This window comes from Necator americanus, chromosome III (assembly GCF_031761385.1).
Source record: "Necator americanus strain Aroian chromosome III, whole genome shotgun sequence".
Taxonomy (NCBI): Eukaryota; Metazoa; Nematoda; class Chromadorea; order Rhabditida; family Ancylostomatidae; genus Necator; species Necator americanus.
This window is the reverse complement of record NC_087373.1, coordinates 12090135-12112612: the sequence shown is the minus strand read 5'-3', so window position 1 is coordinate 12112612 and position 22478 is coordinate 12090135. Positions and strand designations below refer to the sequence as shown.

At 39.6% G+C, this 22478-nt stretch overlaps 2 protein-coding genes across 4 annotated transcripts; one reads left to right on the top strand and one right to left on the bottom strand.

Annotated features, from left to right (window-relative positions):
- Window positions 1-317: 317 nt before the first annotated feature.
- Window positions 318-7368, top strand: RB195_009342 (uncharacterized protein; the record flags this gene model as incomplete). Of its 2 annotated transcripts, XM_064189859.1 has the most annotated exons (18): window positions 318-338; window positions 452-570; window positions 829-937; window positions 1004-1103; window positions 1529-1600; window positions 1693-1773; window positions 2009-2074; window positions 2132-2248; window positions 3059-3163; window positions 3245-3328; window positions 3397-3474; window positions 3528-3599; window positions 3655-3738; window positions 3835-3966; window positions 4034-4081; window positions 6225-6301; window positions 6359-6423; window positions 7320-7368. In XM_064189859.1, the coding sequence occupies 18 exons, from the start codon at window positions 318-320 to the stop codon at window positions 7366-7368; spliced, it is 1479 nt and encodes a 492-aa protein (XP_064047443.1). The 2 variants fall into 2 exon arrangements, with proteins under 2 accessions (XP_064047443.1, XP_064047442.1); XM_064189860.1 differs by lacking the exon at window positions 4034-4081.
- Window positions 7369-7923: 555 nt separating this feature from the next.
- Window positions 7924-13842, bottom strand: RB195_009341 (uncharacterized protein; the record flags this gene model as incomplete). Of its 2 annotated transcripts, XM_064189857.1 has the most annotated exons (14): window positions 7924-8013; window positions 8082-8144; window positions 9331-9490; window positions 9547-9746; window positions 9812-9913; window positions 10388-10474; window positions 10553-10645; window positions 10743-10868; window positions 11102-11179; window positions 11612-11733; window positions 11903-12054; window positions 12599-12729; window positions 13484-13580; window positions 13736-13842. In XM_064189857.1, the coding sequence occupies 14 exons, from the start codon at window positions 13840-13842 to the stop codon at window positions 7924-7926; spliced, it is 1608 nt and encodes a 535-aa protein (XP_064047440.1). The 2 variants fall into 2 exon arrangements, with proteins under 2 accessions (XP_064047440.1, XP_064047441.1); XM_064189858.1 differs by lacking the exons at window positions 11102-11179; window positions 11612-11733; window positions 11903-12054; window positions 12599-12729.
- Between the last annotated feature and the right edge of the window lie 8636 nt (window positions 13843-22478).

Sequence of the window (22478 nt, the reverse complement as noted above, 5' to 3'; positions counted from 1 at the left end):
CCATAGAATTTGTATAAAGTTGGTGACAGTAAGGATGTGGAATCGTTAACTTAGTGGACAGTTGGTGGCAATGTCTAAAATTTTCTAATTAGTCTAAGGTCATGTTCTGTTCATTCCCCCTTGCATGCAACTGGTGGTTTCTCATCGAATTTTACTTTTCATCCTTCATGTGCTTTTTTCATCCTCACTTTTGGTTGTTTCAACGCTTTATCTTACTAGTAACAGTAATTTTTATCGCGGCCCATATGGTTACACTTCACTGCCTTTTTTAAGATTCGAATCTGTAAAATTACTAGATATAGAACACGACAACGGCTATGATGGCAAATTTTTGTAGAGTGAGTGGATCGTTCAACAATTACTTTTCCTTTTGATTATTTGTTGGTTGAATGATATTTCTTTTGTTTTTCTTCCATTTCATTTCTATTCATCCTCATTTTGACCTATTCAGGAGAATCCCGGTTTTGATCTGAAGTTTGCTTGCAACTTCAAAGGCTGTTTAGACAATCGTCCGCTGAGTATGATGGGCGCCATTGAACATCAGGCTTTTCACTTTTGTGAGACGTTCAAGTTGGTCTTCCTATTCATTTTTCTCTTTTTTCCATTTTTCATTTACCTTAATTATTAATTTACCTTTTTTCATTTGCCTTAATTATGAAACCAACTATTTTCATTTAGCCACCGTTGCGTTACCTATTATTTACTGACGTTTTATGTTTTTGAATCTTAAGAAAGTCGTCTGGCAATGTTGCAGCGTTGCCTATCTAATTAGCTGTTGTCATTAAGATATGATCGAGTTCTAAAGATGTTTACGATTATATTTTCTAGGACCCAGTCTCACTTTAACTTTAAATGTGATTTTTGTAATGTATACCACGTAAATAAAAGCCATCATCGCCTTTGCCTTAATGATCCAACGGGCAACGGACATATTACTGTAAGTTGTTAATCATCTTCCACATTGAAAAGAATAGTTAGTTTGCTAGTTATATTGTTTTTTCAGTATTTGAGATCTGTTTTCACTGTTCCAATGTCTGACCAAGAATATCATGACTGCGTCGACTTTAGTCGCTTTGCCAATCAACATATGCTTGCAGTTACAAGTGGGTACAGCCGTTTTTGAGAAGTATTAAGAGTTAGACGTTTCTGTAAAAGTGCAACTTTGCTTGGATACGTAAAGTCTCCGTAAACTTCTTGAGATGGACCTTTATCTTTCTGCTTTCTTGCCTTAGATGTTTCTTTTTTTGTTGTCTTTCTTTTCTTTCCTGCTACGAATGCCTGCTTTTTTCGGTAGTTTTCTCTTTCCAGTTCTCCTTTTCAAACTCCTCAATATATCAGTTTGGAAATCGTTGTGCTATTAATTAATACTCCTGCCACGTTTGGATTACGTTTATAGTTTGGAAATTATCTCCGGCATTTCCTATTTCTTCTTAAAGCTCGATCTTTGCAAGGAGATTTCGTTTTTGTGTGATTCTTTTTTGCCGTTTTTTTTTTAAAGATAGTCACTGACAGTTCCATTCTGCTACAGGCGAAGGTGTCCGTCTCATTCCTGATAATCGTTGTCCTTCCATGCCGCGCTACAGTTTCGATTCAACATTAGGTATTTTTCTAGTTTCTCTTGTGGGCAGATGGCACCTTCAACCTTCAATTGAAAAGGCTTTTATTCGAAGAAACTTTCACCATATCATTTAGAACCACACTTTAAAAGTGAACCCACCAACAGCGCCCCTAATTTCAACAACAAAAGGAGCAGCGTTAGTTACCGTGATATAGGTATGTCAGCAGGATCGCTTGGCATGTAAAATGGTACCACCAATTTTCTATTCTCACCTTTTGGTTACTACTCTTTACCGTATTGATAGGATTGTTTTTGTGCAAATGTATTTTCATCTTAGAATATTGCAATAGTTTCTGAGATATGTTTGCTAGATTCTGCTGCCAATTAGGAAGATCCGTTCTATTATCTCATCTAGGACCTTGCTCTCTGAAGAGTATACGATTTTTTTAGACAATGACAACGGCGGAGGTGACAGTGACAGGTTTAATCGCCAAGGAGGAAATTTCGCGGATAGGAGTATGCGAGTGTAAATAATGTCTTGAACGTGCCGATTAAAAAAGATGTACTTTTTAGATCAAAGTGGACCTCGGGAATATCGTGGACGCGGTGGTCGAGGTGGCTTTCGCGGGCGAGGTGATCGAGGAGGGTTTAGCCGTGGGCGTGGTAGAGGCGGTGGATATCGTGATGCAGGTTTCTACTTTTTCTAAATTGGTGTATTTTTTAAACCTTTTCATTTGATTGTTTTGTGCTTTATGTTGTTTATGCTTTTTGAAAATGTTTTTTTGGCGATATTTCGCATTTTTATAGCTAATATCCTCTTCCTTGCCAGCCGCTATCGTGTATGGATTAGGCATTGTCTGGTAAAACATATCAGTCTGCTTCCGCAATCACCACGCCTTTACTTCTGATTAATGTCTTGTGAAAATCCTTCATATTCGGAAAGAAGAAGATTTTTCATGATATCGCTTAGTTCTCTCCATATCTCTTGCTATGTCTCTTTCGTTCGCCTTGCAATTTACTGAAATATCTTCACTTTGGAGCTTGTTTCTTCGCTTTATTCTAATTACAAAGAAGACTTAAGTGACTATACTTCAAAGACTTAGAAGGTCATTTGCTACCAAGGTACTCTAATGAATTCTCTGTTGTTATTTTTTTCTTCGAGCTCTATCGATATTTTCGGTTTCTGAGATGAGACTTTTTTCGCTGTCTCAGAAATAGATGCGATAGTCGGAGCCGGTGCTCCGACATGCTTCACATTTGGAAGGTTGGCGATGGGACCTTCATTACTTGAGCTGTATCCTCATGAGCTAGACCCCTTCATTTGAGGAGTGTCCGGCTCCTCCCTATCTCACATATGGTCTCAGGAAGAAGTTTGCAATTCCGCGTCCGCAGAATTCACTCGTATCATTCTCCGAAAAGAAATGAACACAACTAAACGATACAACTTTAGATTAAATGATATAAACAGGAAGGTTAGCAAATAATATCATTTCCTTGCAGACGATAATAACAACTTTGGGGGACGTGATGAAATTCGTCGGGGTCGTGGCAGAGGAGGAGGTGGCGGTTTCCGTGAAGGCGCTAGTGATTCCTTCCGCTCAAGAAGTACACGTTGTTTTTTCTCAGAAAATCCCTCTTAACTACCAACTACCTCTTACCTAGTTTACCAAGTACCCTGAATTTTAGCGAAAGATTCGAAATTCCAAGGTGGTCGTTCATACTCTCGTTCGCATAGCCGTAGTCCTGTCACGGTGAAAAAACCTGATAAAGGTTCGTTCTTCACTGCAAGTTTGTCTTTGTTTACCGAAGCTGTTCATCTTTCCTTTCTCAATTTTCAGGCTTCGATTCATCACGGCCCCGTTCATACTCACGATCCAGGAGTGAAAGTCCTCCAACTCTCAAGAATATAAAAACAGGCACCCTCTGAAATTTGCTCTGTATATTACTGTGTATCAACGGCTTTTTCTAGGTTCTATGCGTGCTCGTTCCTATTCTAGGTCGGGTAGTTGCAGTCCGCCGCCAGCGAAGAAGTCGCACACAGGTGATCCAATTTTTGGTAGATGTTCTTTTTGATTGACCTCCATCCACTTCTTTAGATGCCACTTCAAATCGAACACGGTCATATTCTCGCTCGTTGAGTGAAAGTCCACCTCCAAAGCGGAGCGATTCTCCTGTTCGAGGTAGTCACGTGGATAGCTTTTTTCATTGGAAGCTGTTAGCTCTGCCTTGCCATTTCCTAATCATCTTATGTAATGACACTTAGAATTTGTTTTCAGTAAAACGCCCATCTGTATCATATTCACGAAGTGAAAGTAGCAGCCGTAGCCCTTCTAGAAACGATGAAAATAACAATCGTGGAGAAGATATTCAAGAGAAGAACGCTGTAGGTGTGGAGAGTGATGATCCCGGTGAGTCAATGTCAACAAGTTTCTGAGATTTTTTCCTGAAAAACCCACCAAATTTTGGATTACCCAGAAGACTATATGAGCAATGGGTACGGTTGTGGTCGCATTTCAGCTAAAGGTATGTCTCGCTGCTCTTGATATGTTGATATTAGTTTCATCTTGGCAGGTTTTTTCTTTTTTCTATTTGTCATACTTATTTCAGTATGTTAATTTACCAGAAATTTTATACAGTTGTTTGCCAGAAATGCTTATCAAGAATTTTATCGCTGTAGAAAAAAAACAATTGTTTGGTATAGACGCTTATGCAGCCACCATCTTTGCCGATTAATCTTGATAAACAAAAACGAAATATGTGGGAAATCATTGCAGGAGACGTATGGTAGGGTCAGGACGACATGAAGCGCGGTGCACTTGCATGAGCGGCTGCGCTCGAAACGATGCAGTGGAGTGTAGCGGTTAGAACAGACAGGCAAAAAGGCATGAAATGGTCTTAAACAAGCATACCGTATATTTCTCACGATGTACGGCCGCTCTGGATCGCTACCCTACTTATTTGCACCCGCACCCTACATTTCATCGTGGACCTCTTATTGAGGCGAGGCAGGCAGGAGGTCAACTGCGCTTCTTGACATTTACAGAATGGTCCAACTGCTTTATCAATGAAGTCTCAGATCGAACCGCTGAGCATCTTGTGAACTCTGTGAAGAACAAGATCTTCTTCTGATTTACCACGATTGTATAGTTTTGTCTTATTCGAAAATACACCCGCCATGCATAGAGGGCGACGTTTACGTCTTCTTGCTCGAAATGAAATTTTAGACCACGCAGGTGTTTTGAATGCTACTGCATCTCCTCAGAATACTACCTTTTACGGCGAAAGCCAAAGGACATTTAAACAAAATTTTGCAGGCTAAGAGAGAAAAAAAATCAAAGCAGCTATTTTTTGCTCTTTGTTGTACGAAGTGATTCCCATACTTGGTATTTCATATTTTGTGGTGGGTGTAAATTAGGACGTTCCACAATTAAAGGTATCACTCCACGAATCAGAGGTGGTACAGATTTCAGGTGGAGTATTCGTTTACGGGATCATCGATTATGGAGAGGGGATGTTTCCGTGCATTTTCCCCTGTAAGCAGACGACCCCGGAATGCTGTTTCTTACGACGGCTTATGTTGCAGTGCGCAACTTCTGCGCTCCGCCAACCCCGTCCCGCCTGCGATTCGTCGAAAACCCATTCGAACGAATGGCAGGCGGGGGCGGCGCAAGGGTGGCGCGCCGCAATTGAGGACGTCGTAAGAAACAGCGTTCTGGGGTTGCCCTTTTCCACTGATTCAAGGAGAAATGGACGGAATCACACCATCCTCTCTCCGCCCCCAACTTTACCCCCTTCCCTACATAACACCTGAAATCCGTACCACCTCAGATTCGTGGAGTGATGCCTCTAAGGAAGTGATATTAACCGTAATTCCTCGATCCTGTTATGTACTTGATATCTTGAATAATTCGAAATTTGTATTATCAGTTAAGTGTTTTCAAAAATTGTTTCGTTTGATGAGTTCGTTGATTGTCAACAGTGTTAAGCTATGGTAGTCATTTCCTTATTATCAGAGGAACGTATCATTATCTAGACATCTACAGTACTACGCAATTTTCACTTCCGTTTTGTCTGAAGCTATCGCTTTAAGTGTGGTCAAACCGACTTTGCTTGTGGTGCGACTGCGTACGTGCTCCAGTAGGCCTTTTGCTGATTCCAGCCGGCTCCGGAGCTGAGCAAAGGTCCGACCGCATCACTTCATGCGTAACCGCTTGCGCAACTGCATCACGAGCTAGATTTTTTTTTGATCGGAATGTGCCGGAGTGCTTCACGTTTTGAGTCAGAGAGTAGATGGCAGTCAAATGAGCTAATCTCTCGAGAGCCAATGTGAGAAGTTGGAGTTGGAAATCATGTACCTACCTAGATAAGAAGCAGAGACAGGCTGCAGTCCTCAATAACATATTCTGCCTTTTCCTTACACCTCTGTAGAAAGCGATGTTTAAAAAACGTTAAATTCAATCTGCACAAGCAGTAACTTTGTACTCGGCAGGAACATTAATTATAGGAATTATAAACCTTTAGTATAAATCTCATGCAAAATTTTCATTCTGTTGTCTTTAGGAGAAGTAGAAATCTGCTGTGGTTGTGAAGGCTTACAGCCACCTCCCTGATATGGGATAACAAAGATAGCAGAATGTTTCTTAAATGACGAAAATTTCTTTTGCAGGTCGTTCAAATCCTGGTTTCAACTATGGGAGTACATGTACAGAGAACGAAGTTGGCGAGCTCAAACAGTGGTCTAACGTTAGTCTCTCTGATGTGTTTTGATAATGTTCACTTTTATGAGATCGCCTTTTTTAGGATTGTCCTGATAATTCTAGTGAGAGCCAGAGTGACACTGATAGAAATGTGGAACATGTTGAAAAGTAAGCTAGTTTTTTACTTGCCAGATTGAATTGGTATGCAGTCAGATGCAATGTTGAAAAGCCAAGTCTACTGATGGGTCCTGTGTATATGCATTGAAATTGTTTTCACGTATGCTCCGCGGCGACTTTCTGTCGGGCATTTGCTTGAAGGTACTTTGCAAAATCTTTCTTCTAAGACTTTCCTCGATTGACTTTTAATGTGCATCTTTTCTCATCCGTACTGGAAAGATAAGGGGAGAGGCGTACGTCAGACGGATTGGGAGGGAAATTTTCCACAATGCTTTGTGCATATTGCAGTTGATGAATGAAAGAATCATATGGAAGGTTGTAGTTATTCTGGCTTCGCATTTATTCCCAATTCCACCGGCGTGTACTATATTTTAAATCACTACTCCAATTACTTTGAACGTTCGTGAAATCGGATTTCGATTTCTTTTTTTTTTTTTTTTTGTTCAGACCGTGCTGTTTTTTTCTCGTCTTTCATTGTGACCTTCTATTCTATCCTGGGACAGGTGTAGCGCAGTGGCAAGACGTTCTACTGCGACTGCATAGTCAATGATTCGAAACTACTCTCTGCCAACTAAGCTGCTTATCCCTCCTCAGTCTACAGTCTCAGGCTTGTTTGAGAAACAAGTATGCAGACTACATGACTTGTACTCCCGATGTGTCAAGTCAGTGTTTTTATCCTCCCAGACAAGTCTGGTACCAAATTATCGACCCCGGAGGGGTGAAAGGCTTGGTCTGCACTAGGGCGGATTCAAACCTCCGATTGATCGTGTAGGAAGCGAAACCTCTAACCGCTACACTACACCCACCGGCTAAAGCACGCACTTCACAATTTTTTTGAATGGAGGACGCTTCAATTCTATACAACTTTTTTGTTACGATTTTTTTAGGAATAGGCGGGAACGTTCTTACTCCAGATCTCCTTCCACATCTCCGTAATATCCCATAATTTTGATAAGATCATTCTTCTTCCAGTCATGAAATTTATTTGCGAAGTCTTCACCTTTCTGACTATTCAAAGTCTTGTTGCTTTGGAATCAAGGGTGTGTTTTGTTCCGGATAAATAGAATGTTAGATACGGTAAAAATTTTCCCAAAAAAGGAAAATGGTGCAGTATGTACTTCACTCCATAGATTTTTAAGACTGTAGTGATAGAACTCAAATATCATTGAAGTCTTAAGTAAGAGTTTCATGTTCGTCTTTTACGATTGCTCTTTCGTGAGCCTACTCTTCAGATAGCTAAGATATCCTATTTTATCTTTCAATTGTTAATTTTCTCGTTAAACTGTATATGTTAGACTGTATATAGCACCCATTCGAAGTTTTTTCTCCTGTATTTTTGTGTTCAACTGTTGCGATTTGTTGTTTATCACTAGCTTTTTATTAATAACAATCCTCATCACATTGAAGTAGCAATGTTAAATTCATCTCAATAAATTAGACAACTTTCTAGCATGGAATGTACAAGAGTAAGCAAATTATGGCTGTGTATCATTATAAAGCAGAGTTGATAACGGCTTGAGCGGTTGACTGAGCAGGCAGTGGTGGGGCGGTAGGCTTTAGTGATTCGGACTTCGATATTATCTGTAACATATGAATTCGTGAATAAAGTAACTGAGATAGTTCGCTTCTAAATATGATCTTTTGCTTACCGATATGGCTACTTTCTTCTTCTCGCTCTTCTTCTCATGAACTCGTCGAGAAGCACTTATTCTCTGAAATATCTTGCGCTTGTTAGTATAGACGGGTCAGAACGGCATGAAACTGCACAATTGTGTAAGCGGGTACGCTCGAAGCGGAGCAGTGGAACCAGCGGTTGGGACCATCGATAATTGCAGCGATGCGTGGTGCTTATAAGGGCCTCCGCTCGATCGTAACCGTTACGCTGCACTGGACCGCTTCGAGTGCGCAACTGGACCAAACTTCAGTTGTTTTCACGAAGCTATGTATTACCGAATTAATTAGCTTAAAGGCATCACCCCACGAATCTGAGGTGGTGCGGATTACAGGTGGAGTATTCGTATACGGGATCGTAGATTATGGAGAGGGGGTGATTCCGTCCATTTCTTCCTAATTGCCGTAAAAAACGGCCCGGAAGATGCGGCGCGTACACAAGGCTGGCGCGCTCCAGTCGAACTCTTTGTAGAAAATAGTGCGCCGAAATCGCTCGAAGACGTATCTTGCGAGACGTTTTTTTACGGCAATTAGGAAAAAATGGATAGGAAAAAATGGACGGAATCACCCCCTCTCGTTAATCTACGATTCCGTATACAAATATTCCACCTGAAATCCGCACCACCTCAGAGTCGTGGGGTGATGCCTTTAAAAAAATAAGAGAGAATACTAGGGTTGTTTGTGGGACCATGAAAATGAAGCCAGAGGGTTTTGGGATAGGAATAAGCTTATCAAAATATTCCTTCAGAGAAAATTATCCAACTCAAGAATCGAAACCGATGTACATTTCGATTCTTGAGTTGGAAAGAAATCAGAAATTTAGACTGTGTCTGGGTTTTAGCAGAACTAAATAATTTTCATCAGTGTAGATATTATGATAATGTTATGATATAAGGGAAACCCCGGAAGAGTGCATGGCTAGAAAGAGGTGATTTTGATTTTACTGCGTTCAAAAAGCTCTTAGCTAAGCTTTGAAGTGTCTCTAACGACTAATGTGATGAAAAGCGCTTATTCCATGGAAATCCAGGCAGGTTTTACTTGACTTCGGATGTTTTTAACCTTGTAAGCGTTGGTTGAAACACTGAGAGCACAAAGAGCAAAGGGGAAGCGTGTATAGGGAAAAGGGACCAGGAGCGCTGCAGCAGATCCGATGCGACCGTCTGGTTGAACACATTCGGCGTGACAATTGCGTAGCAAGGCCTAAGGAATAAAAAATGGATCACACACCTCTTGAATACAGTATCCAATCCACAACAATGCTGAAACACTATGCAGAGTAGTCATAAATATTCGATGAGGTGCTATTCCAGCTCTGTCCGTCATCAAAAAACCGTAAAACGTTACAACTCCAGCACATCGTGAGATTTCCAGTGATGGTGCGTACCACCTTAATATATTCTACTTGATACCAGTATGGATAAGGAAATTTTGGCCGACGCATACCTTCTATCAAAGAAAGCGCTAAAAGTCTGCATTGTTACGAGGAAGAAGGCGATTTTCAATGTGAAATCTACATAGTCCAATTGTAGACGATCGTACTCGAAATGCAGAAAAATCGCTAATAACAGCGTGAAATGAAAGAGTAAATATAATTTCAACCAAAGCTTTAAAGGTGGATTGTATTTGACCACTGGTTTTTCTGGCTGAAATATTACGGTATTTTGAAATTTGTCCTGCAAATCTTCTTCTGAAAAATGTTCTCATATACCTCTGGTACTCCGTAAGCGGTGTCAACAAGGCTAAACCAGTGGAAGAATGGTCGTACTGGAACACCCGGGAACCATCCAGGTGGGTAAAGGGCGGCTTTTATCTGTAAAGTGTTTCAAATCAAAATACAAATAACTAAACAACTAATAAAACAAACAACTACTAATATCTTCTAAATTTCGTTTTATTTTTTCATTTTATATTTCTTTTTTTGTCCTGCACTTTTAAGTGAAACGTTAAAGAAATAAGATCGCTGTAACTCCCGAAGGTATTATGTCGGACCTGGTGCGTTACATCCTTGGCAGGCCCGCCCCTGCCGATCGATGGGACGGTAATCAATGAAGCGATAGCAGTGGTAGGCTCCTCTGAGCTCCTTTTTCTCTATTTTTTGTCTGTCCCCCGTTATTTTTTTCTGTGCAACGGCACATCATTAGGTCCACTCCATAGTTTTTAGTTTTAATTTATTTTTATTTTTTATTTCTTTATTTGTTTAATTTTATCTTCGTTTGCATCGATCCCATTGGACTATCTATCAGAAGAGCGAGGCTCGATTTTACGCTGTTGAGTATGGAAGTACCTTGTTGACCAATCCAGGAAATAGCGGTTCTCCTTTTTCGTCCTTCATTTGTCCTTTGAAATATATCATATCCCATAGTACGTGTGCCTAAAACAACCACTCTATCTACATATTTTCGGGTCTTCAAGACTAGAACTTAAAAAAGATTTTTTTTGATTTTCCAACCTGTAAATAAAACTGGTTGAATGTATTTTCGTTGTGAACAAGTCCATAGATTGGTGGATCATCTTTACGTTCAGCTTCAAATGTTCCAAACATCTAAATATTAATTTATTCACCTTCTCCCTGATCGTACCAAGGCTTAGACTGTCCTTAGCGGGAGAAAGCATGGATTTCGATGATGATGCAATCCCACCTTATCCCAAATGATAAATACTCCGCCATAGTTCTTATCGATACAATACGGGTTCCGACCATGGTGGACTCGATGATGTGACGGTGTGTTGAACACGATCCCTAGAGGACCAAGGTCGCCGACCAACTGCAAATGAGTTTGTTTTTGAGGGAGATACGAGGGAAGAACCTCCCAGAGAAACTGTAGAGAACAAAAAGTGTCAAAAATCAAGGATATTTTTGTTATGAAAGCAAAAATAGGCTAAATATGTGATTTAAAAATATAATTTAATAAATTTAATACTTAATATGATTTAAAAAATCGAATTTGTTCCTAATAGGTCACACAATTTGAAGGAATTGGATGAAATGACCACTTACACTGGTATGCATGACGAATTGAAGAATTTCGCTGAAATAACGATGTACCAGGAATATCGGTGGTGGAATAAAGAAGGCCTAAATTTCAAAAAAAAATCTTACAAATAAAAAAATACTGTCAGCTAATCTAAATTATCATCAATAGCAGGTAGAAAAAAGTCACTTTCATTAGAAAAAAACATAATATTCGTCTGTTTAGGTATAATATTTCAGAAGAGAGGACGACCGAAATTTCACATACATGCTACCAATCGCCGTATCTAAGTTTCGAGCCATTTCTATTCTCCCAAAAAAACGAAAATGAAAAGGATGGAAATGACAGAAAGGACCACGAAATTGTTTCTCAAAATTTTCGCTAACGACAACATTGAATGTGTGCATGGGGTAAACAACCAAATGTTGTAAAAAGAAAAGATCACAGAAATTGCCACAAACAGGTCTAAGAGAGTAAGTTCAAGTACCGAAATGGAAAAAAAAGTTCGAGAATTACTCAGAAACTAAGATTTGCACCTGTAAAACATCGTAAATAGCTAGTCCAGCGTCTTGAATAGCTGCTTGACGAAGTGCAGTGGAAAAATTATAATATTCGGAGCTATGGTGGATAGTATGCAAACCCCAGAAGAAACCTGCTTCTGAAATAATGACATTAAATTAGTATGTATTTTAGCAAATGAAGTTTTTAAATGCATTAGTCACTACAGAGGAAATATACTATAACTTAGTGTAACCACTATACAGAGTATTAAAAATTGATTAACGCTTTTCTTTTTTTCCAGACAGTTTCTAGAGGTAAAGTATTACCGTGAACTGCTCGATGTCCAAAATAGTACATGAGATCCTGAAATACCAAACAAAGAAGCCATGTCCATGGAGAATCCCATGGAAGTTCAATTAGTCGAAAATTGTTCCAAATAAAAACGTATAGGAAAATCGCTACAGTTCTTCCACCAAACCTGTAAAATTCTGGAGTCTTACTTGAAACAAATCATCTTATCTATTCATCTCTATTGGTTAAAGTCAATTTCTCACGAAAAAGATAAGATTGTATTGCAAGAATCAAGGGATCCTCTGTCTAAAACACTTCTAGCACTTCGTAACCCACTAATCATGACTGCTCTTAAGGATTGACTTGACTCAAATAAAAATTTCAGCAAAAGGTATTTGATTATTTCTGGATACCCATGGAAATATGTAGTTGCTATTGTATCACAAATTCAGCAATCGACCTGCGGAAAAAACGAAAATAGCAGATCTCAAATGAATGAATAAATTAAAATCAATCGAATCAATCAATCAGATCTAATGTTTTTCCTGTGGTTTAAAGGGGAATTTTTAGAACTTCGAAAATTTCAATTTCAAAAAAAACAACAAAATTTTTATTTCAGTAGAAAAATTGAAAAGTAAGAAAGAACAAGTTTGAGTAAAAATTTTGAGTCAAACCACGGAAAAAACGAAAATCAGGATAATCCGGATTCGTCGATAGATTCAAACACTCACTTGAAGCACTGACTCAACATACCAGCACATATTGAGGTGATCGAATCGTTAAGTGCGAATCGATCACTATGACCAGAGATTTGAAGAATAAGGAACTCGATGACCACGAATGTTAGCCACCATGCAGACACCTAAAAAATAGGTACGTGGGTTCTTCATATTAATGTCTATGATATATTACATTATTATACATATTACATTATTATTATATTATTACGTTGTATTTAGACAGAAATGTTATGTGAATGGAGTTTAGGAAGTTCTTTTCTCTAAAGATTTCAGCAGGTGCGATAGAAAGTAAAAAGAAACTGCTCATTCTAAGTGTCTAAGACTTTTCAGAATAAATTTCCACGTAACCTTGGGACGTCTTCAAGCCGTAAGTTTGCATTCTTTTTGTTGTTTTACAAAAAAAAACAGCGCTTTTTTAAGCTCAGAATGAACGTCCAATAAAACATGTATGTTTACTGTAGATTGATAAACAAATTCCGAATCGATTTTACTAAAACAAAATTTATTCCTTTCTATTTACTTTTAGTATATATCAATATATTATGAGAATGAAAAAAAAAACAAGTATTTTCTACTGTATCGAAAGTAAAACTTAAAAGCAAACAAAAACTTGAAGAAATATACAGTCTGTCCATTGATGTCTTCTGCAGAATTTGTTCTTCGTTTTCTATGTTCTATATTTTGCAGCTTCCAGTTCATGATTTAAATATGCTGCATATCATGCAATGTCACAAATCCACCAGGGACCAGTTCTCGCGAAGCTATCGAATCTTACAGAACGTAAAAGCTTACACACCTATGGAATGCAAACCACCCATTCATTTTGCTTTAAATACACTCACTACAGGCACTCCTTTACTTTTGTAATTGCACTACCTCGACATTGTAGTTTGGCACTTGTTCAAGAGTCGGCACAGCTGTCTCGTAGGGAGTGATCAAGTACAGAGTGTGCCGGAGGTTAACAAGAGTTAGCCTGAAAGATTACGGTAACTCATGGAGTGCAAAATAGTCACAATTGTGAGAAGAATAACCTATCAAGTAGTGTGGACTTCGCCAAAAAGGAGTTCACTTGTGCAAATTGGGAATTTGCAGTGATGATTGATCAATGAGAATAGAGCATGTACTAACCTTTCAAGTAGTCGATGGCCAAGTGAAGTGTTCGAGAAAATTCTATCAATTAATGGAGTTGCGAGAGTCGTTAAATTGTTGCTGACTTCTGACACACTGTCATTCATGGTTTCACATTTAATCTGGAAGAATTTTTGAGAATTTGTGAGGTAGTCATTTGAAATAAACAAAGATATTGCTGAAATACGTCGTAATTACGTTACAGCCGAGTAAGTAGTATAACGAACTCACAACGACGGTACCGTATCAATTGACAGCTATAACAAAATAAAAAGTCCCAAAAAATAACAAAATGGATTATAGAAATTGCAGAATTTTGCAAATGGACTGAAAAAAGCGCAAGACACAACAAGAATTCATCTCTCGGAGACCACGGCCTTGTACTTTTCAACTTTTGGAACTTTCCTCTAACCTTTAGCTGATATTTACAAAAATAGTGGAAAAATCACAAAAGCAAGAATCATTATCTTCTTTCGTTTATTACAATCTTTCTTAAACTTTACATCTCACACTGTTCAGTAGAAAATTGAGAAGAAAATACGACAACAAAAAAAAAACAGACGACTTGGACCCTTCATTACCTCTTCCGAGAGAAAAAAACGCGGAATGGGTAGCCCCGGCATGAGTAGCAGGCATGTGAGACAGACGAAAGTCAAAAGAAGAAAATTCCGAAATTAATTGGGAACTCTAAACGTAGTCATTGTTTAGAGACCTCAGACGTCCACATGCTATACTCAAGCAGATCACTTTAGTTTAAAACCTTTAGATAATAGTCAACACCGCCTCGATCAATTCGAATGAAACGACACTGGATTTGTCTTAAACCTAAAGTTCGAACAAGTCGAATATGTCCAAGCGAATGAACGCAAATCGAAGAGCCTAAGTAGGAGTGGACGCACCGCGCGTCCACTCGTGTGAACATATTTGGCGCCGACCACATGTCAGGCGAGCCCTACGGATGTCTCCTGCATCCTGATAGCCCGGGATTAAAATGGCTAGAATCCAGAAGTTTTATGCATGAGATCTCATATCCATAAATACACAGCATCAACATGAATAAAGGGAATCGGTGTGCATGGATGATTATGGAATCCATGTTTCTATACAAACATATTAGAAATGGACACTTTGCAACTAGTGTTTTGCATATAGAACACGTTTCTGACCGCATGCAGTCATCTACGTTGTTCTCCTAGCTTGAAGGCAGGCGCTTGCAAAAAAAAATCCTAGAATGTTTACATTTCTCTAAGATGAGTTTGGGAGGAAGTTTTCAAGAACGAGAGCGAAAACGTGCAGCATCCTCTGCAACATTTGATGGAAAAAATCAAAGGCTTTACTTCAACGGACTTTTTTATACTCTTTTATTTCTTGTACAAAAATGATGAAATGAAACAGTAATTGTGTAAAAAGTTGCTTTTCCATTTTTCATTTTCATCATTAATTCACATCACGTGCCTTTCCATTCCGAAAACACTGCTGATGTAAAGAGCTGCACTGTCAGGTGGCATCGGAGATCTTACTCTTCCTCTTACGAGAGGAAGTTAGGGGATTCTTTGAAGGCAGAACTAAATTAAGTTCTGAACTAAGTTATCAGTGCGAAGATTCCAGTATCAAAAATTCCCTCCGCTGAAAAAGAAAGCAGCAGCAAAAAAAAATGTCTAGACCAAATGTGCTTCCATGCCTCTTCTTTCCTGGAAGGTAGGTCCTGTAGAAAAGTAATGTGGAGTTTTGGAAAGTTTTGCAACAAATATGCAACTCCTGCACCTCCTAAACTGCAAATAAAACAGTCATATGGCGACTTCACACCAACCACCTTGGTACTCTGCCTGAGCCACACCACATCGTCAAGATTTTCTGGACAATAGAGAAGATGTTTGCCTGAATCTAATTGTAGGATACCTTACTTCTATGAGCAGTGTGATGTTGAACAGGCCGAGGAGATCTGGGGAGTAGCACGTTCGCGCTCAGGAATACGTGGATGGCTGGGAAGATGACCCCAAATGGGTGATAGACGATGCACGTTATGCAGAGTTACAGGGTCGTTGGTCACAAGGTAACGAATTTAAATAGCTTGGTGGATCCATCTTTTTCGAGATATCCATATACGAGTGACTCTTCTGAACCATCCTATTTTAGGGGCATACTGAAATGCTCTAACACATTCAATTAGGGCTGACACAACATACCACCTTATCATCTGTGAACTGTTTGGAGCTGAGCACATTGGCGAAACAGGAAGAGCACTAGGTACCCGGTCAAGAAGCACCCAGTAAGGCTTGTAAAATCAAAAACATCAACCCATCTAAGTGCTCATCGCAGACAGTGTCACGACAACACCACCATCCAAGACGGCGGTAAGGATTTTGCCACACGAACTTGACGTTCTGGCACGAAAAACATTGGAACCGTTTTATACCACGGCCAAAAGCCGAATCATGATTCGCAAAGAAGAATGCATCGCTATGACCAACGAGTTGGCGCCGTGTAAATACTTCTGCGCGTTTTAATTTGCAGGGTGCGAGGTCGGATGCACGGGCACCGTTATTAGTTAGCATAAGCGGTACAACACTAACCATCCGCTAACATCACGACTTGACGGCTATGAAGGTGAGCGCTATTGTGGTCAGCTTCTTAGGCGTTGCCTTTGAGCAATCTGTTTCCTAAGTAATATCTTGTGGAGTAACTAGGCGTTTGGAGGGTTCAATCACACATGTCCCAGATTTCCCAGGCTCTGAAGAAGGCGACGACCCCGAAACTGTGAAGGCTGTGAAAGAGAATTTTTCTTTCACAGCCTCTGCGAACCATTCTACTTGTGAGCGAACTAAAATGCTCGACCACTTCCTGCTGGGCCTCCTTGGGGCACCAATGGTGTAGCGGTATCATTGTACCCTCCCACGGTACAGACCCGGGTTCAACTCCCGGTTGGTGCAAACTTTTGGGTTTCTCTACTATAATCCTTTAACATCATTGGATTTGAATTGTTGATTTTCTGGTGAATTTCTCTTTCACAGCCTCTGCGAACCATTCTACTTGTGAGCGAACTAAAATGCTCGACCACTTCCTGCTGGGCTTCTTACACTGTAGCACCAATGGTGTACGGATCATTGTCCCTCCCCGGTACAGACCCGGGCTCAACTCCCGGTTGGTGCAAACTTTTGGGTTTCCCTACTATAATCCTTTAAAATCATTGGATTTGAATTGTTGATTTTCTGGTGAATTTCTCTTTCACAGCCTCTGCGAACCATTCTACTTGTGAGCGAACTAAAATGCTCGACCACTTCCTGCTGGGCTTCTTACACTGGAGCACCAATGGTGTAGCGGTATCATTGTACCCTCCCACGGTACAGACCCGGGTTCAACTCCCGGTTGGTGCAAACTTTTGGGTTTCTCTATTATGGTCGTTTAAAATCATTGGATTTGAATTGTTGATTTTCTGGTGTATTTCTCTTTCACAGCCTCTGCGAGCCATTCTACCTTTGAACGAACTAAAATGCTCGACCACATCCTGCTGGGCTGCTTACACTGGAGCACCAATGGTGTAGCGGTATCATTGTACCCTCCCACGGTACAGACCCGGGTTCAACTCCCGGTTGGTGCAAACTTTTGGGTTTCTCTACTATGGTCCTTTAAAATCATTGGATTTGAATTGTTGATTTTCTGGTGAATTTCTCTTTCACAGCCTCTGCGAACCATTCTACTTGTGAACGACGCGGTTGGCCACAATCGCTTGAAGTGATTGGATTTGAATAGTGCTTTAAATTTTTACTTCCTCCAATACATATACAAGGGCACCTTCTGGGATCATTACATGTTTAACATCCTAAATGCTAAATAATGATGTAATAAGCAATGCTCGCTACTGCTTCCATGTCTAAACTTGAGACGGCGGTTTTGGGAACACGTCCATTGCTGTAGTTACCGATATATTGACGACTTCATCTTTGTTTACTCCGATAAACGATAGACAGGTGTCTTCAACTTCTGGCTAAACTGTCCGAACAAATAAAATTTACTCAGGATGAATCAAAAAGCAGCAGTTATTAATGGTGTATTTTCACATTTCCCAAAACAAAACGACACGAGCATCACAGTTCACCGCCCCTCTGGTCATACCACAGAGGATAGGAGGTCGGTAGTACAAATCATCTTTCGCACAGTTGTATCTACTTGACTGGAGGAAGGTAGGAATCAATTAGGCTTTCGCGGGAGGCTGCGGTCAGTTACGAATAAAAATCAGTGCTATGAGTAAGAATAATGTAGTAGGACATCCTTAGACTACTATAGAAACCCACTTTAGAAAGTATATCCTTTCGTATACCGCTAATTTGGATGAGGGCAGTGTTGACATTCGCCATTGTCAGAAGAAGGCTTTCTCGGTCACCTTAAAGGCATCACTCCACGAATCTGAGACGGTACGGATTTCAGGTGGAGTATCCGTATAGGGGATCGTAGAATATGGGGAGGAGGGTGATTCTGTCCATTTCTTCCTGATTGCCGTAAAAAACGGCCCGGAAGATACGGCTTCGGGCTTTCCGGCGTGCTATTTTCTACAAGAAGTTCGACTGGAGCGCGCCAGCCTTGTGCACGCGCCGCATGTCTAAAGGCATGCGGCGCGTGCACAAGGGATGGGTTTCTGCTTAAAGGCATCATCCACCGGTCATGGGATGATGCCTTTAAGCAGAAACTTGTACCTATTTGCCGCATTTGCACTATATCTTGCTGCAAAGTTTGTCCGAAAAAAAGATTGTGATTGGTAGAGATCATTTGTCTGTGGCCAAAAGGCGCGTCGTCACAGCGGAACCGATTTCGCGGTTACGGCTGCAATCCTAGTTGATGAACTTCGCACTTTGCTGGGCAAACCTCAAGATGCGTTTCGGCACCAAAACTCAGAAATGAATTGCGCTGAAAAATCTCAACTATGCGCGAACTTGTCGGCTATTAAGTGGTGTTGTTTCTTATCCACCTCACAAGAGGAGCTTCCACAGGAAAAATCTCCCAAAACAATGGAGACAAGTTTAGAACTAGGTCTTTATTCCACTATTATTTTTTCTAGGTACGCTATATCCTATCCTATCGGTCACAGTTCTCAATCTCACTTCCAACTATCTGATCCGGGGAAGTGTAGCAGAGTGTTGGGAAGTCATAACCCTACATACTTCCCATCGACTCGACATCCCTCAAACCCTACCGAATTTTTATCTCTCCGAAGTCGATGAATAAGGACCAGATTTATCTGCGAAGAAAAGAACTTGGTACATCGGACGGCCCTCATGGGACGGACCCATTATATTGGCCACGTGCTCATTTTTACACTTTAAAGAATTCTAATTGAAATCGAGTGCGTTGGTTCCACTAAGCAGAACTCGGAATATTTGTTTCGGGACCGATGAACGTTTGTCGCTGTCTCGATCAAATAACTGCAAGTGAAAATGAGGACAGCAAGTTAGAATCGAATTGGTCCACGCTGTAGTCTGCTGTTAATTCACAGCAAACGTAAATCTAAAAAAAATCCGTCCAGGTGCTCAATTTTCAAGACACAGTTTTGTATTTATTCCCAATTCATCTTTTTCCAAAGAAATAAACTATCCAACACTGAGTTCATACTATCAGTATCTCGATGGTTCAGAAAAAAGTCACAAAGTTATATGATAGAGGCACAGTCATATAGGTTACGGTTACGTATAAGTTTTCCATGGTATTGTTACAGTGAAGTTGCATATTCCTCATAAACTCTTCCAGACCTGCTTTTCTCGGACAATACTTTAACAATATCTACCGTATGATAAAGAAAACACATAAAAACGCATTTGGTACAGATCATTGTTTCAATGGAATCGTTCAGTTGATAACAAGAGTTCAGATCGAGGTTTTCAAGAATAGTAACGGGAACTGAAGAACACTACTAAACGCAGAAATAAGATAGAATAGAGAAAAAGACAGAAAAAGGGAGGGGTAGAAAAATAAATAGAAGAATAACAAAGTGCACAATTTTACAGTTTCATCGACATTGGAAAAAGGTAAAAGCTCCCGACGCTTTTTGTTTCCATACATAGAGATGGCCGTAAGTCTCAAGAAATCAAGCAGTCGAAATCGGAATTTGAAGCTTGGTTTATTTTTTTACCAAAAAGTGTGTGAAGGGGATTTATTGATTTTTCGAGTTATAATTCAGAGGTTCCATAGGAAGGGATAGGATAAGACCAACGTTCTGGAAGCCAACTGGAGATGCTTCGATTTTGCGCGATAGCATCCCTTAATACGCTGCATACGATCTGGTTTTTGTGTGATTGCGTCTTCGTGTCTTCCCTTGAATTGTGGGATCGACGTCTGAGCTACGTGCTTCTTTTTGGGGATTGCAGTGCTAGCGCTAGCGTTAGCACTAAGAACAACTGAAAATGTTCCCGACACCATCAATTTTTCAGAAAAAAAAACATCCGTTCCTAGCTGAGAAGAAAACGGGCTACAAAATATATCACTCTTCAATCCTATACTTTGTCCAGGAACCAAAGGATTAATGCTTATCCGTGAGTATGGGTGGAAATTACGGGCGATTCTTTGAAACTGACCTAAGAATAGCCTGAGGCTCGCATGTTTACCGGTGTGGCGCACTTACACTGTCTACAGTACTCTAGTAGAATCGTTTACACGTCATATGCAGGTCATTTTCTAAGGAAAATAAAGAAAACTCCAGGAATACCACAGAAATTAGAGTGGTCGATTAAGCTGCATGTTTAGCATACAAATAGTGAGAATCTGATTTGCGGCGTAGGAATTTCGGAGCAACTTTCCAGCACCGATGGTAACTTCACTACAGTCTTCAAATTCTTGAATTATTCTTTAGATCCGGCGAGCGTTGGTGCCAATTTTTAAGCTTCATATACGTTTCTGAGTGCGAATTTTCAAATTGATGCATTGCTGCAAATTTCACATATGTTTATATGCAGAAAGACGCGTAAATATCGTTTCACTACAGTGAACTGTTCATATTTTGGCGACAAAGAAAATAAAATAAACGTTTAGGAGTTTGTTTACTACCGTATGTAACGTAATATGTAGGAAATATGTTGAAATATTAAAGCAAATAAGGGAATTACGATGGAAAAAACCAAGACTATATGTGTATGAAAATTTCTTGTCCACTTAGATTCTAATAAGTTATATAGCTCGTGAAAAATTGCTGTAAATTTCAAATTTTTAAATTTCAAATGCGAATCATGCTACGATGTTACAAATGTCTGTCACCAAGAAAAGCTTTTTTTAAGAGATTTTTCACTAAAAATAAACTTGAACTTTGCTAAGTGTATGTTAAGATTGGAAAAACGAGTTGAGTGAAAACATGAAGAAGAAAAGTTAATAAAAAGAAAGTGATGGAGGACTTTTAAACCGTGCCGAAAGTAAAAAAAAAATGGCTACGATTTATTTAATGCTGTTCAAAGAAGCCTGAAAATATAACTTGCGCAAGCCTGTTATAGCAGTCCATGGAAAAAGCTTCCGTGGATCACTGTCAATTCGTGGCTTGTGTAATTTTTATCAGAAAGGGGGAAACTATGCAACTCTTTCGGAAAAACGGACGCTCTCAATATGGAGAGAAAAAAAACTGTCGAATTCCTGTTGCAAAAAAAAACCTGAAACACACTTTAAGGAATCTAAAAACAGTTTAAAAATAACAATCTTTGTTGCGGAAAGGAGCGGATTTCATAGGAAGAAGAAATCACGAGAAGATGATGAACGAAAGGAAGACGAGATATTTTCGAAACGGATGTGCCAGAGATTTCTTTTAGAAGCGTTAGGAACTGCTCGATTTGTTTTTGCTGATTAGCGCACAACATTATTACATCACGGAATACTTGAAGAGCACTTAAAAATACTTGGAAAAGAAAATGCTGGCGGCAGGATGAAAAAGGAGAGAACACTTTCGAATCCAAAGGCTAAAAAAACCAAATCATACAAATAACAGTAAAAATAGGAAAATGCTTCATTTCCCAAAATCAAAGTGCTTATCTAAATAGTCCACATGTTAACACACAATTTGTAAAAAGTCACCCATAAGAACTTACTTTAAAAGAAAACATTTTTTTATCATTGCATGTCTTTTAAGCAGAAATATTCCACAAAATACAACATAAAATTAGGAATCAACCGAAGGAAAACCGTAATAGAGCGAAATGCATCTCTTTGAAAAATTGTTGGTGTTGAATCGTGGACATGAAATAACCCCACTCTGGAAGAGTCAACCATCTTTCAAAGGCTTGAGACATAGATTTAGAGAGCTGTGTAGGGAAACCCATGACAACTCTACTCAATTTATCATTTAAAGCTTAAGTCGCTTAGCAAAAAATCGCTAATGTAGCTTCTAATTATGGTAAGATGTTCACTGAAGAGGATGTTGAAGAAAAGAGCGGATGTGGAACTGTGTGTATGTGTGGGCAGCCAAGCTCGCTAAGGGCCGGATAAAAACAAAGCCTGTCTAGGCTAAGCAACAAGCAGATCGTTGTGCGATGACGTCGCAAACCTCAACCATATTGGTAGAAAATCCGCCTTTCTTATAACATAGCATGCTTTTTACATGGCTATCCCTTTTCTGACCATAACTTTAATCCAGAAAAAAAATCTTTTCTTGACTAGCCGTTCTGGATGAAGAGGAAAAAGTGACGAAAAATGGATTTCTACCTTAGTTCTCTTAAGCAGAGAAAATGTTGAATGCTTAAGGAAGTTTTTGAAAGTTTCAAGACTAAAGCAACGTTCT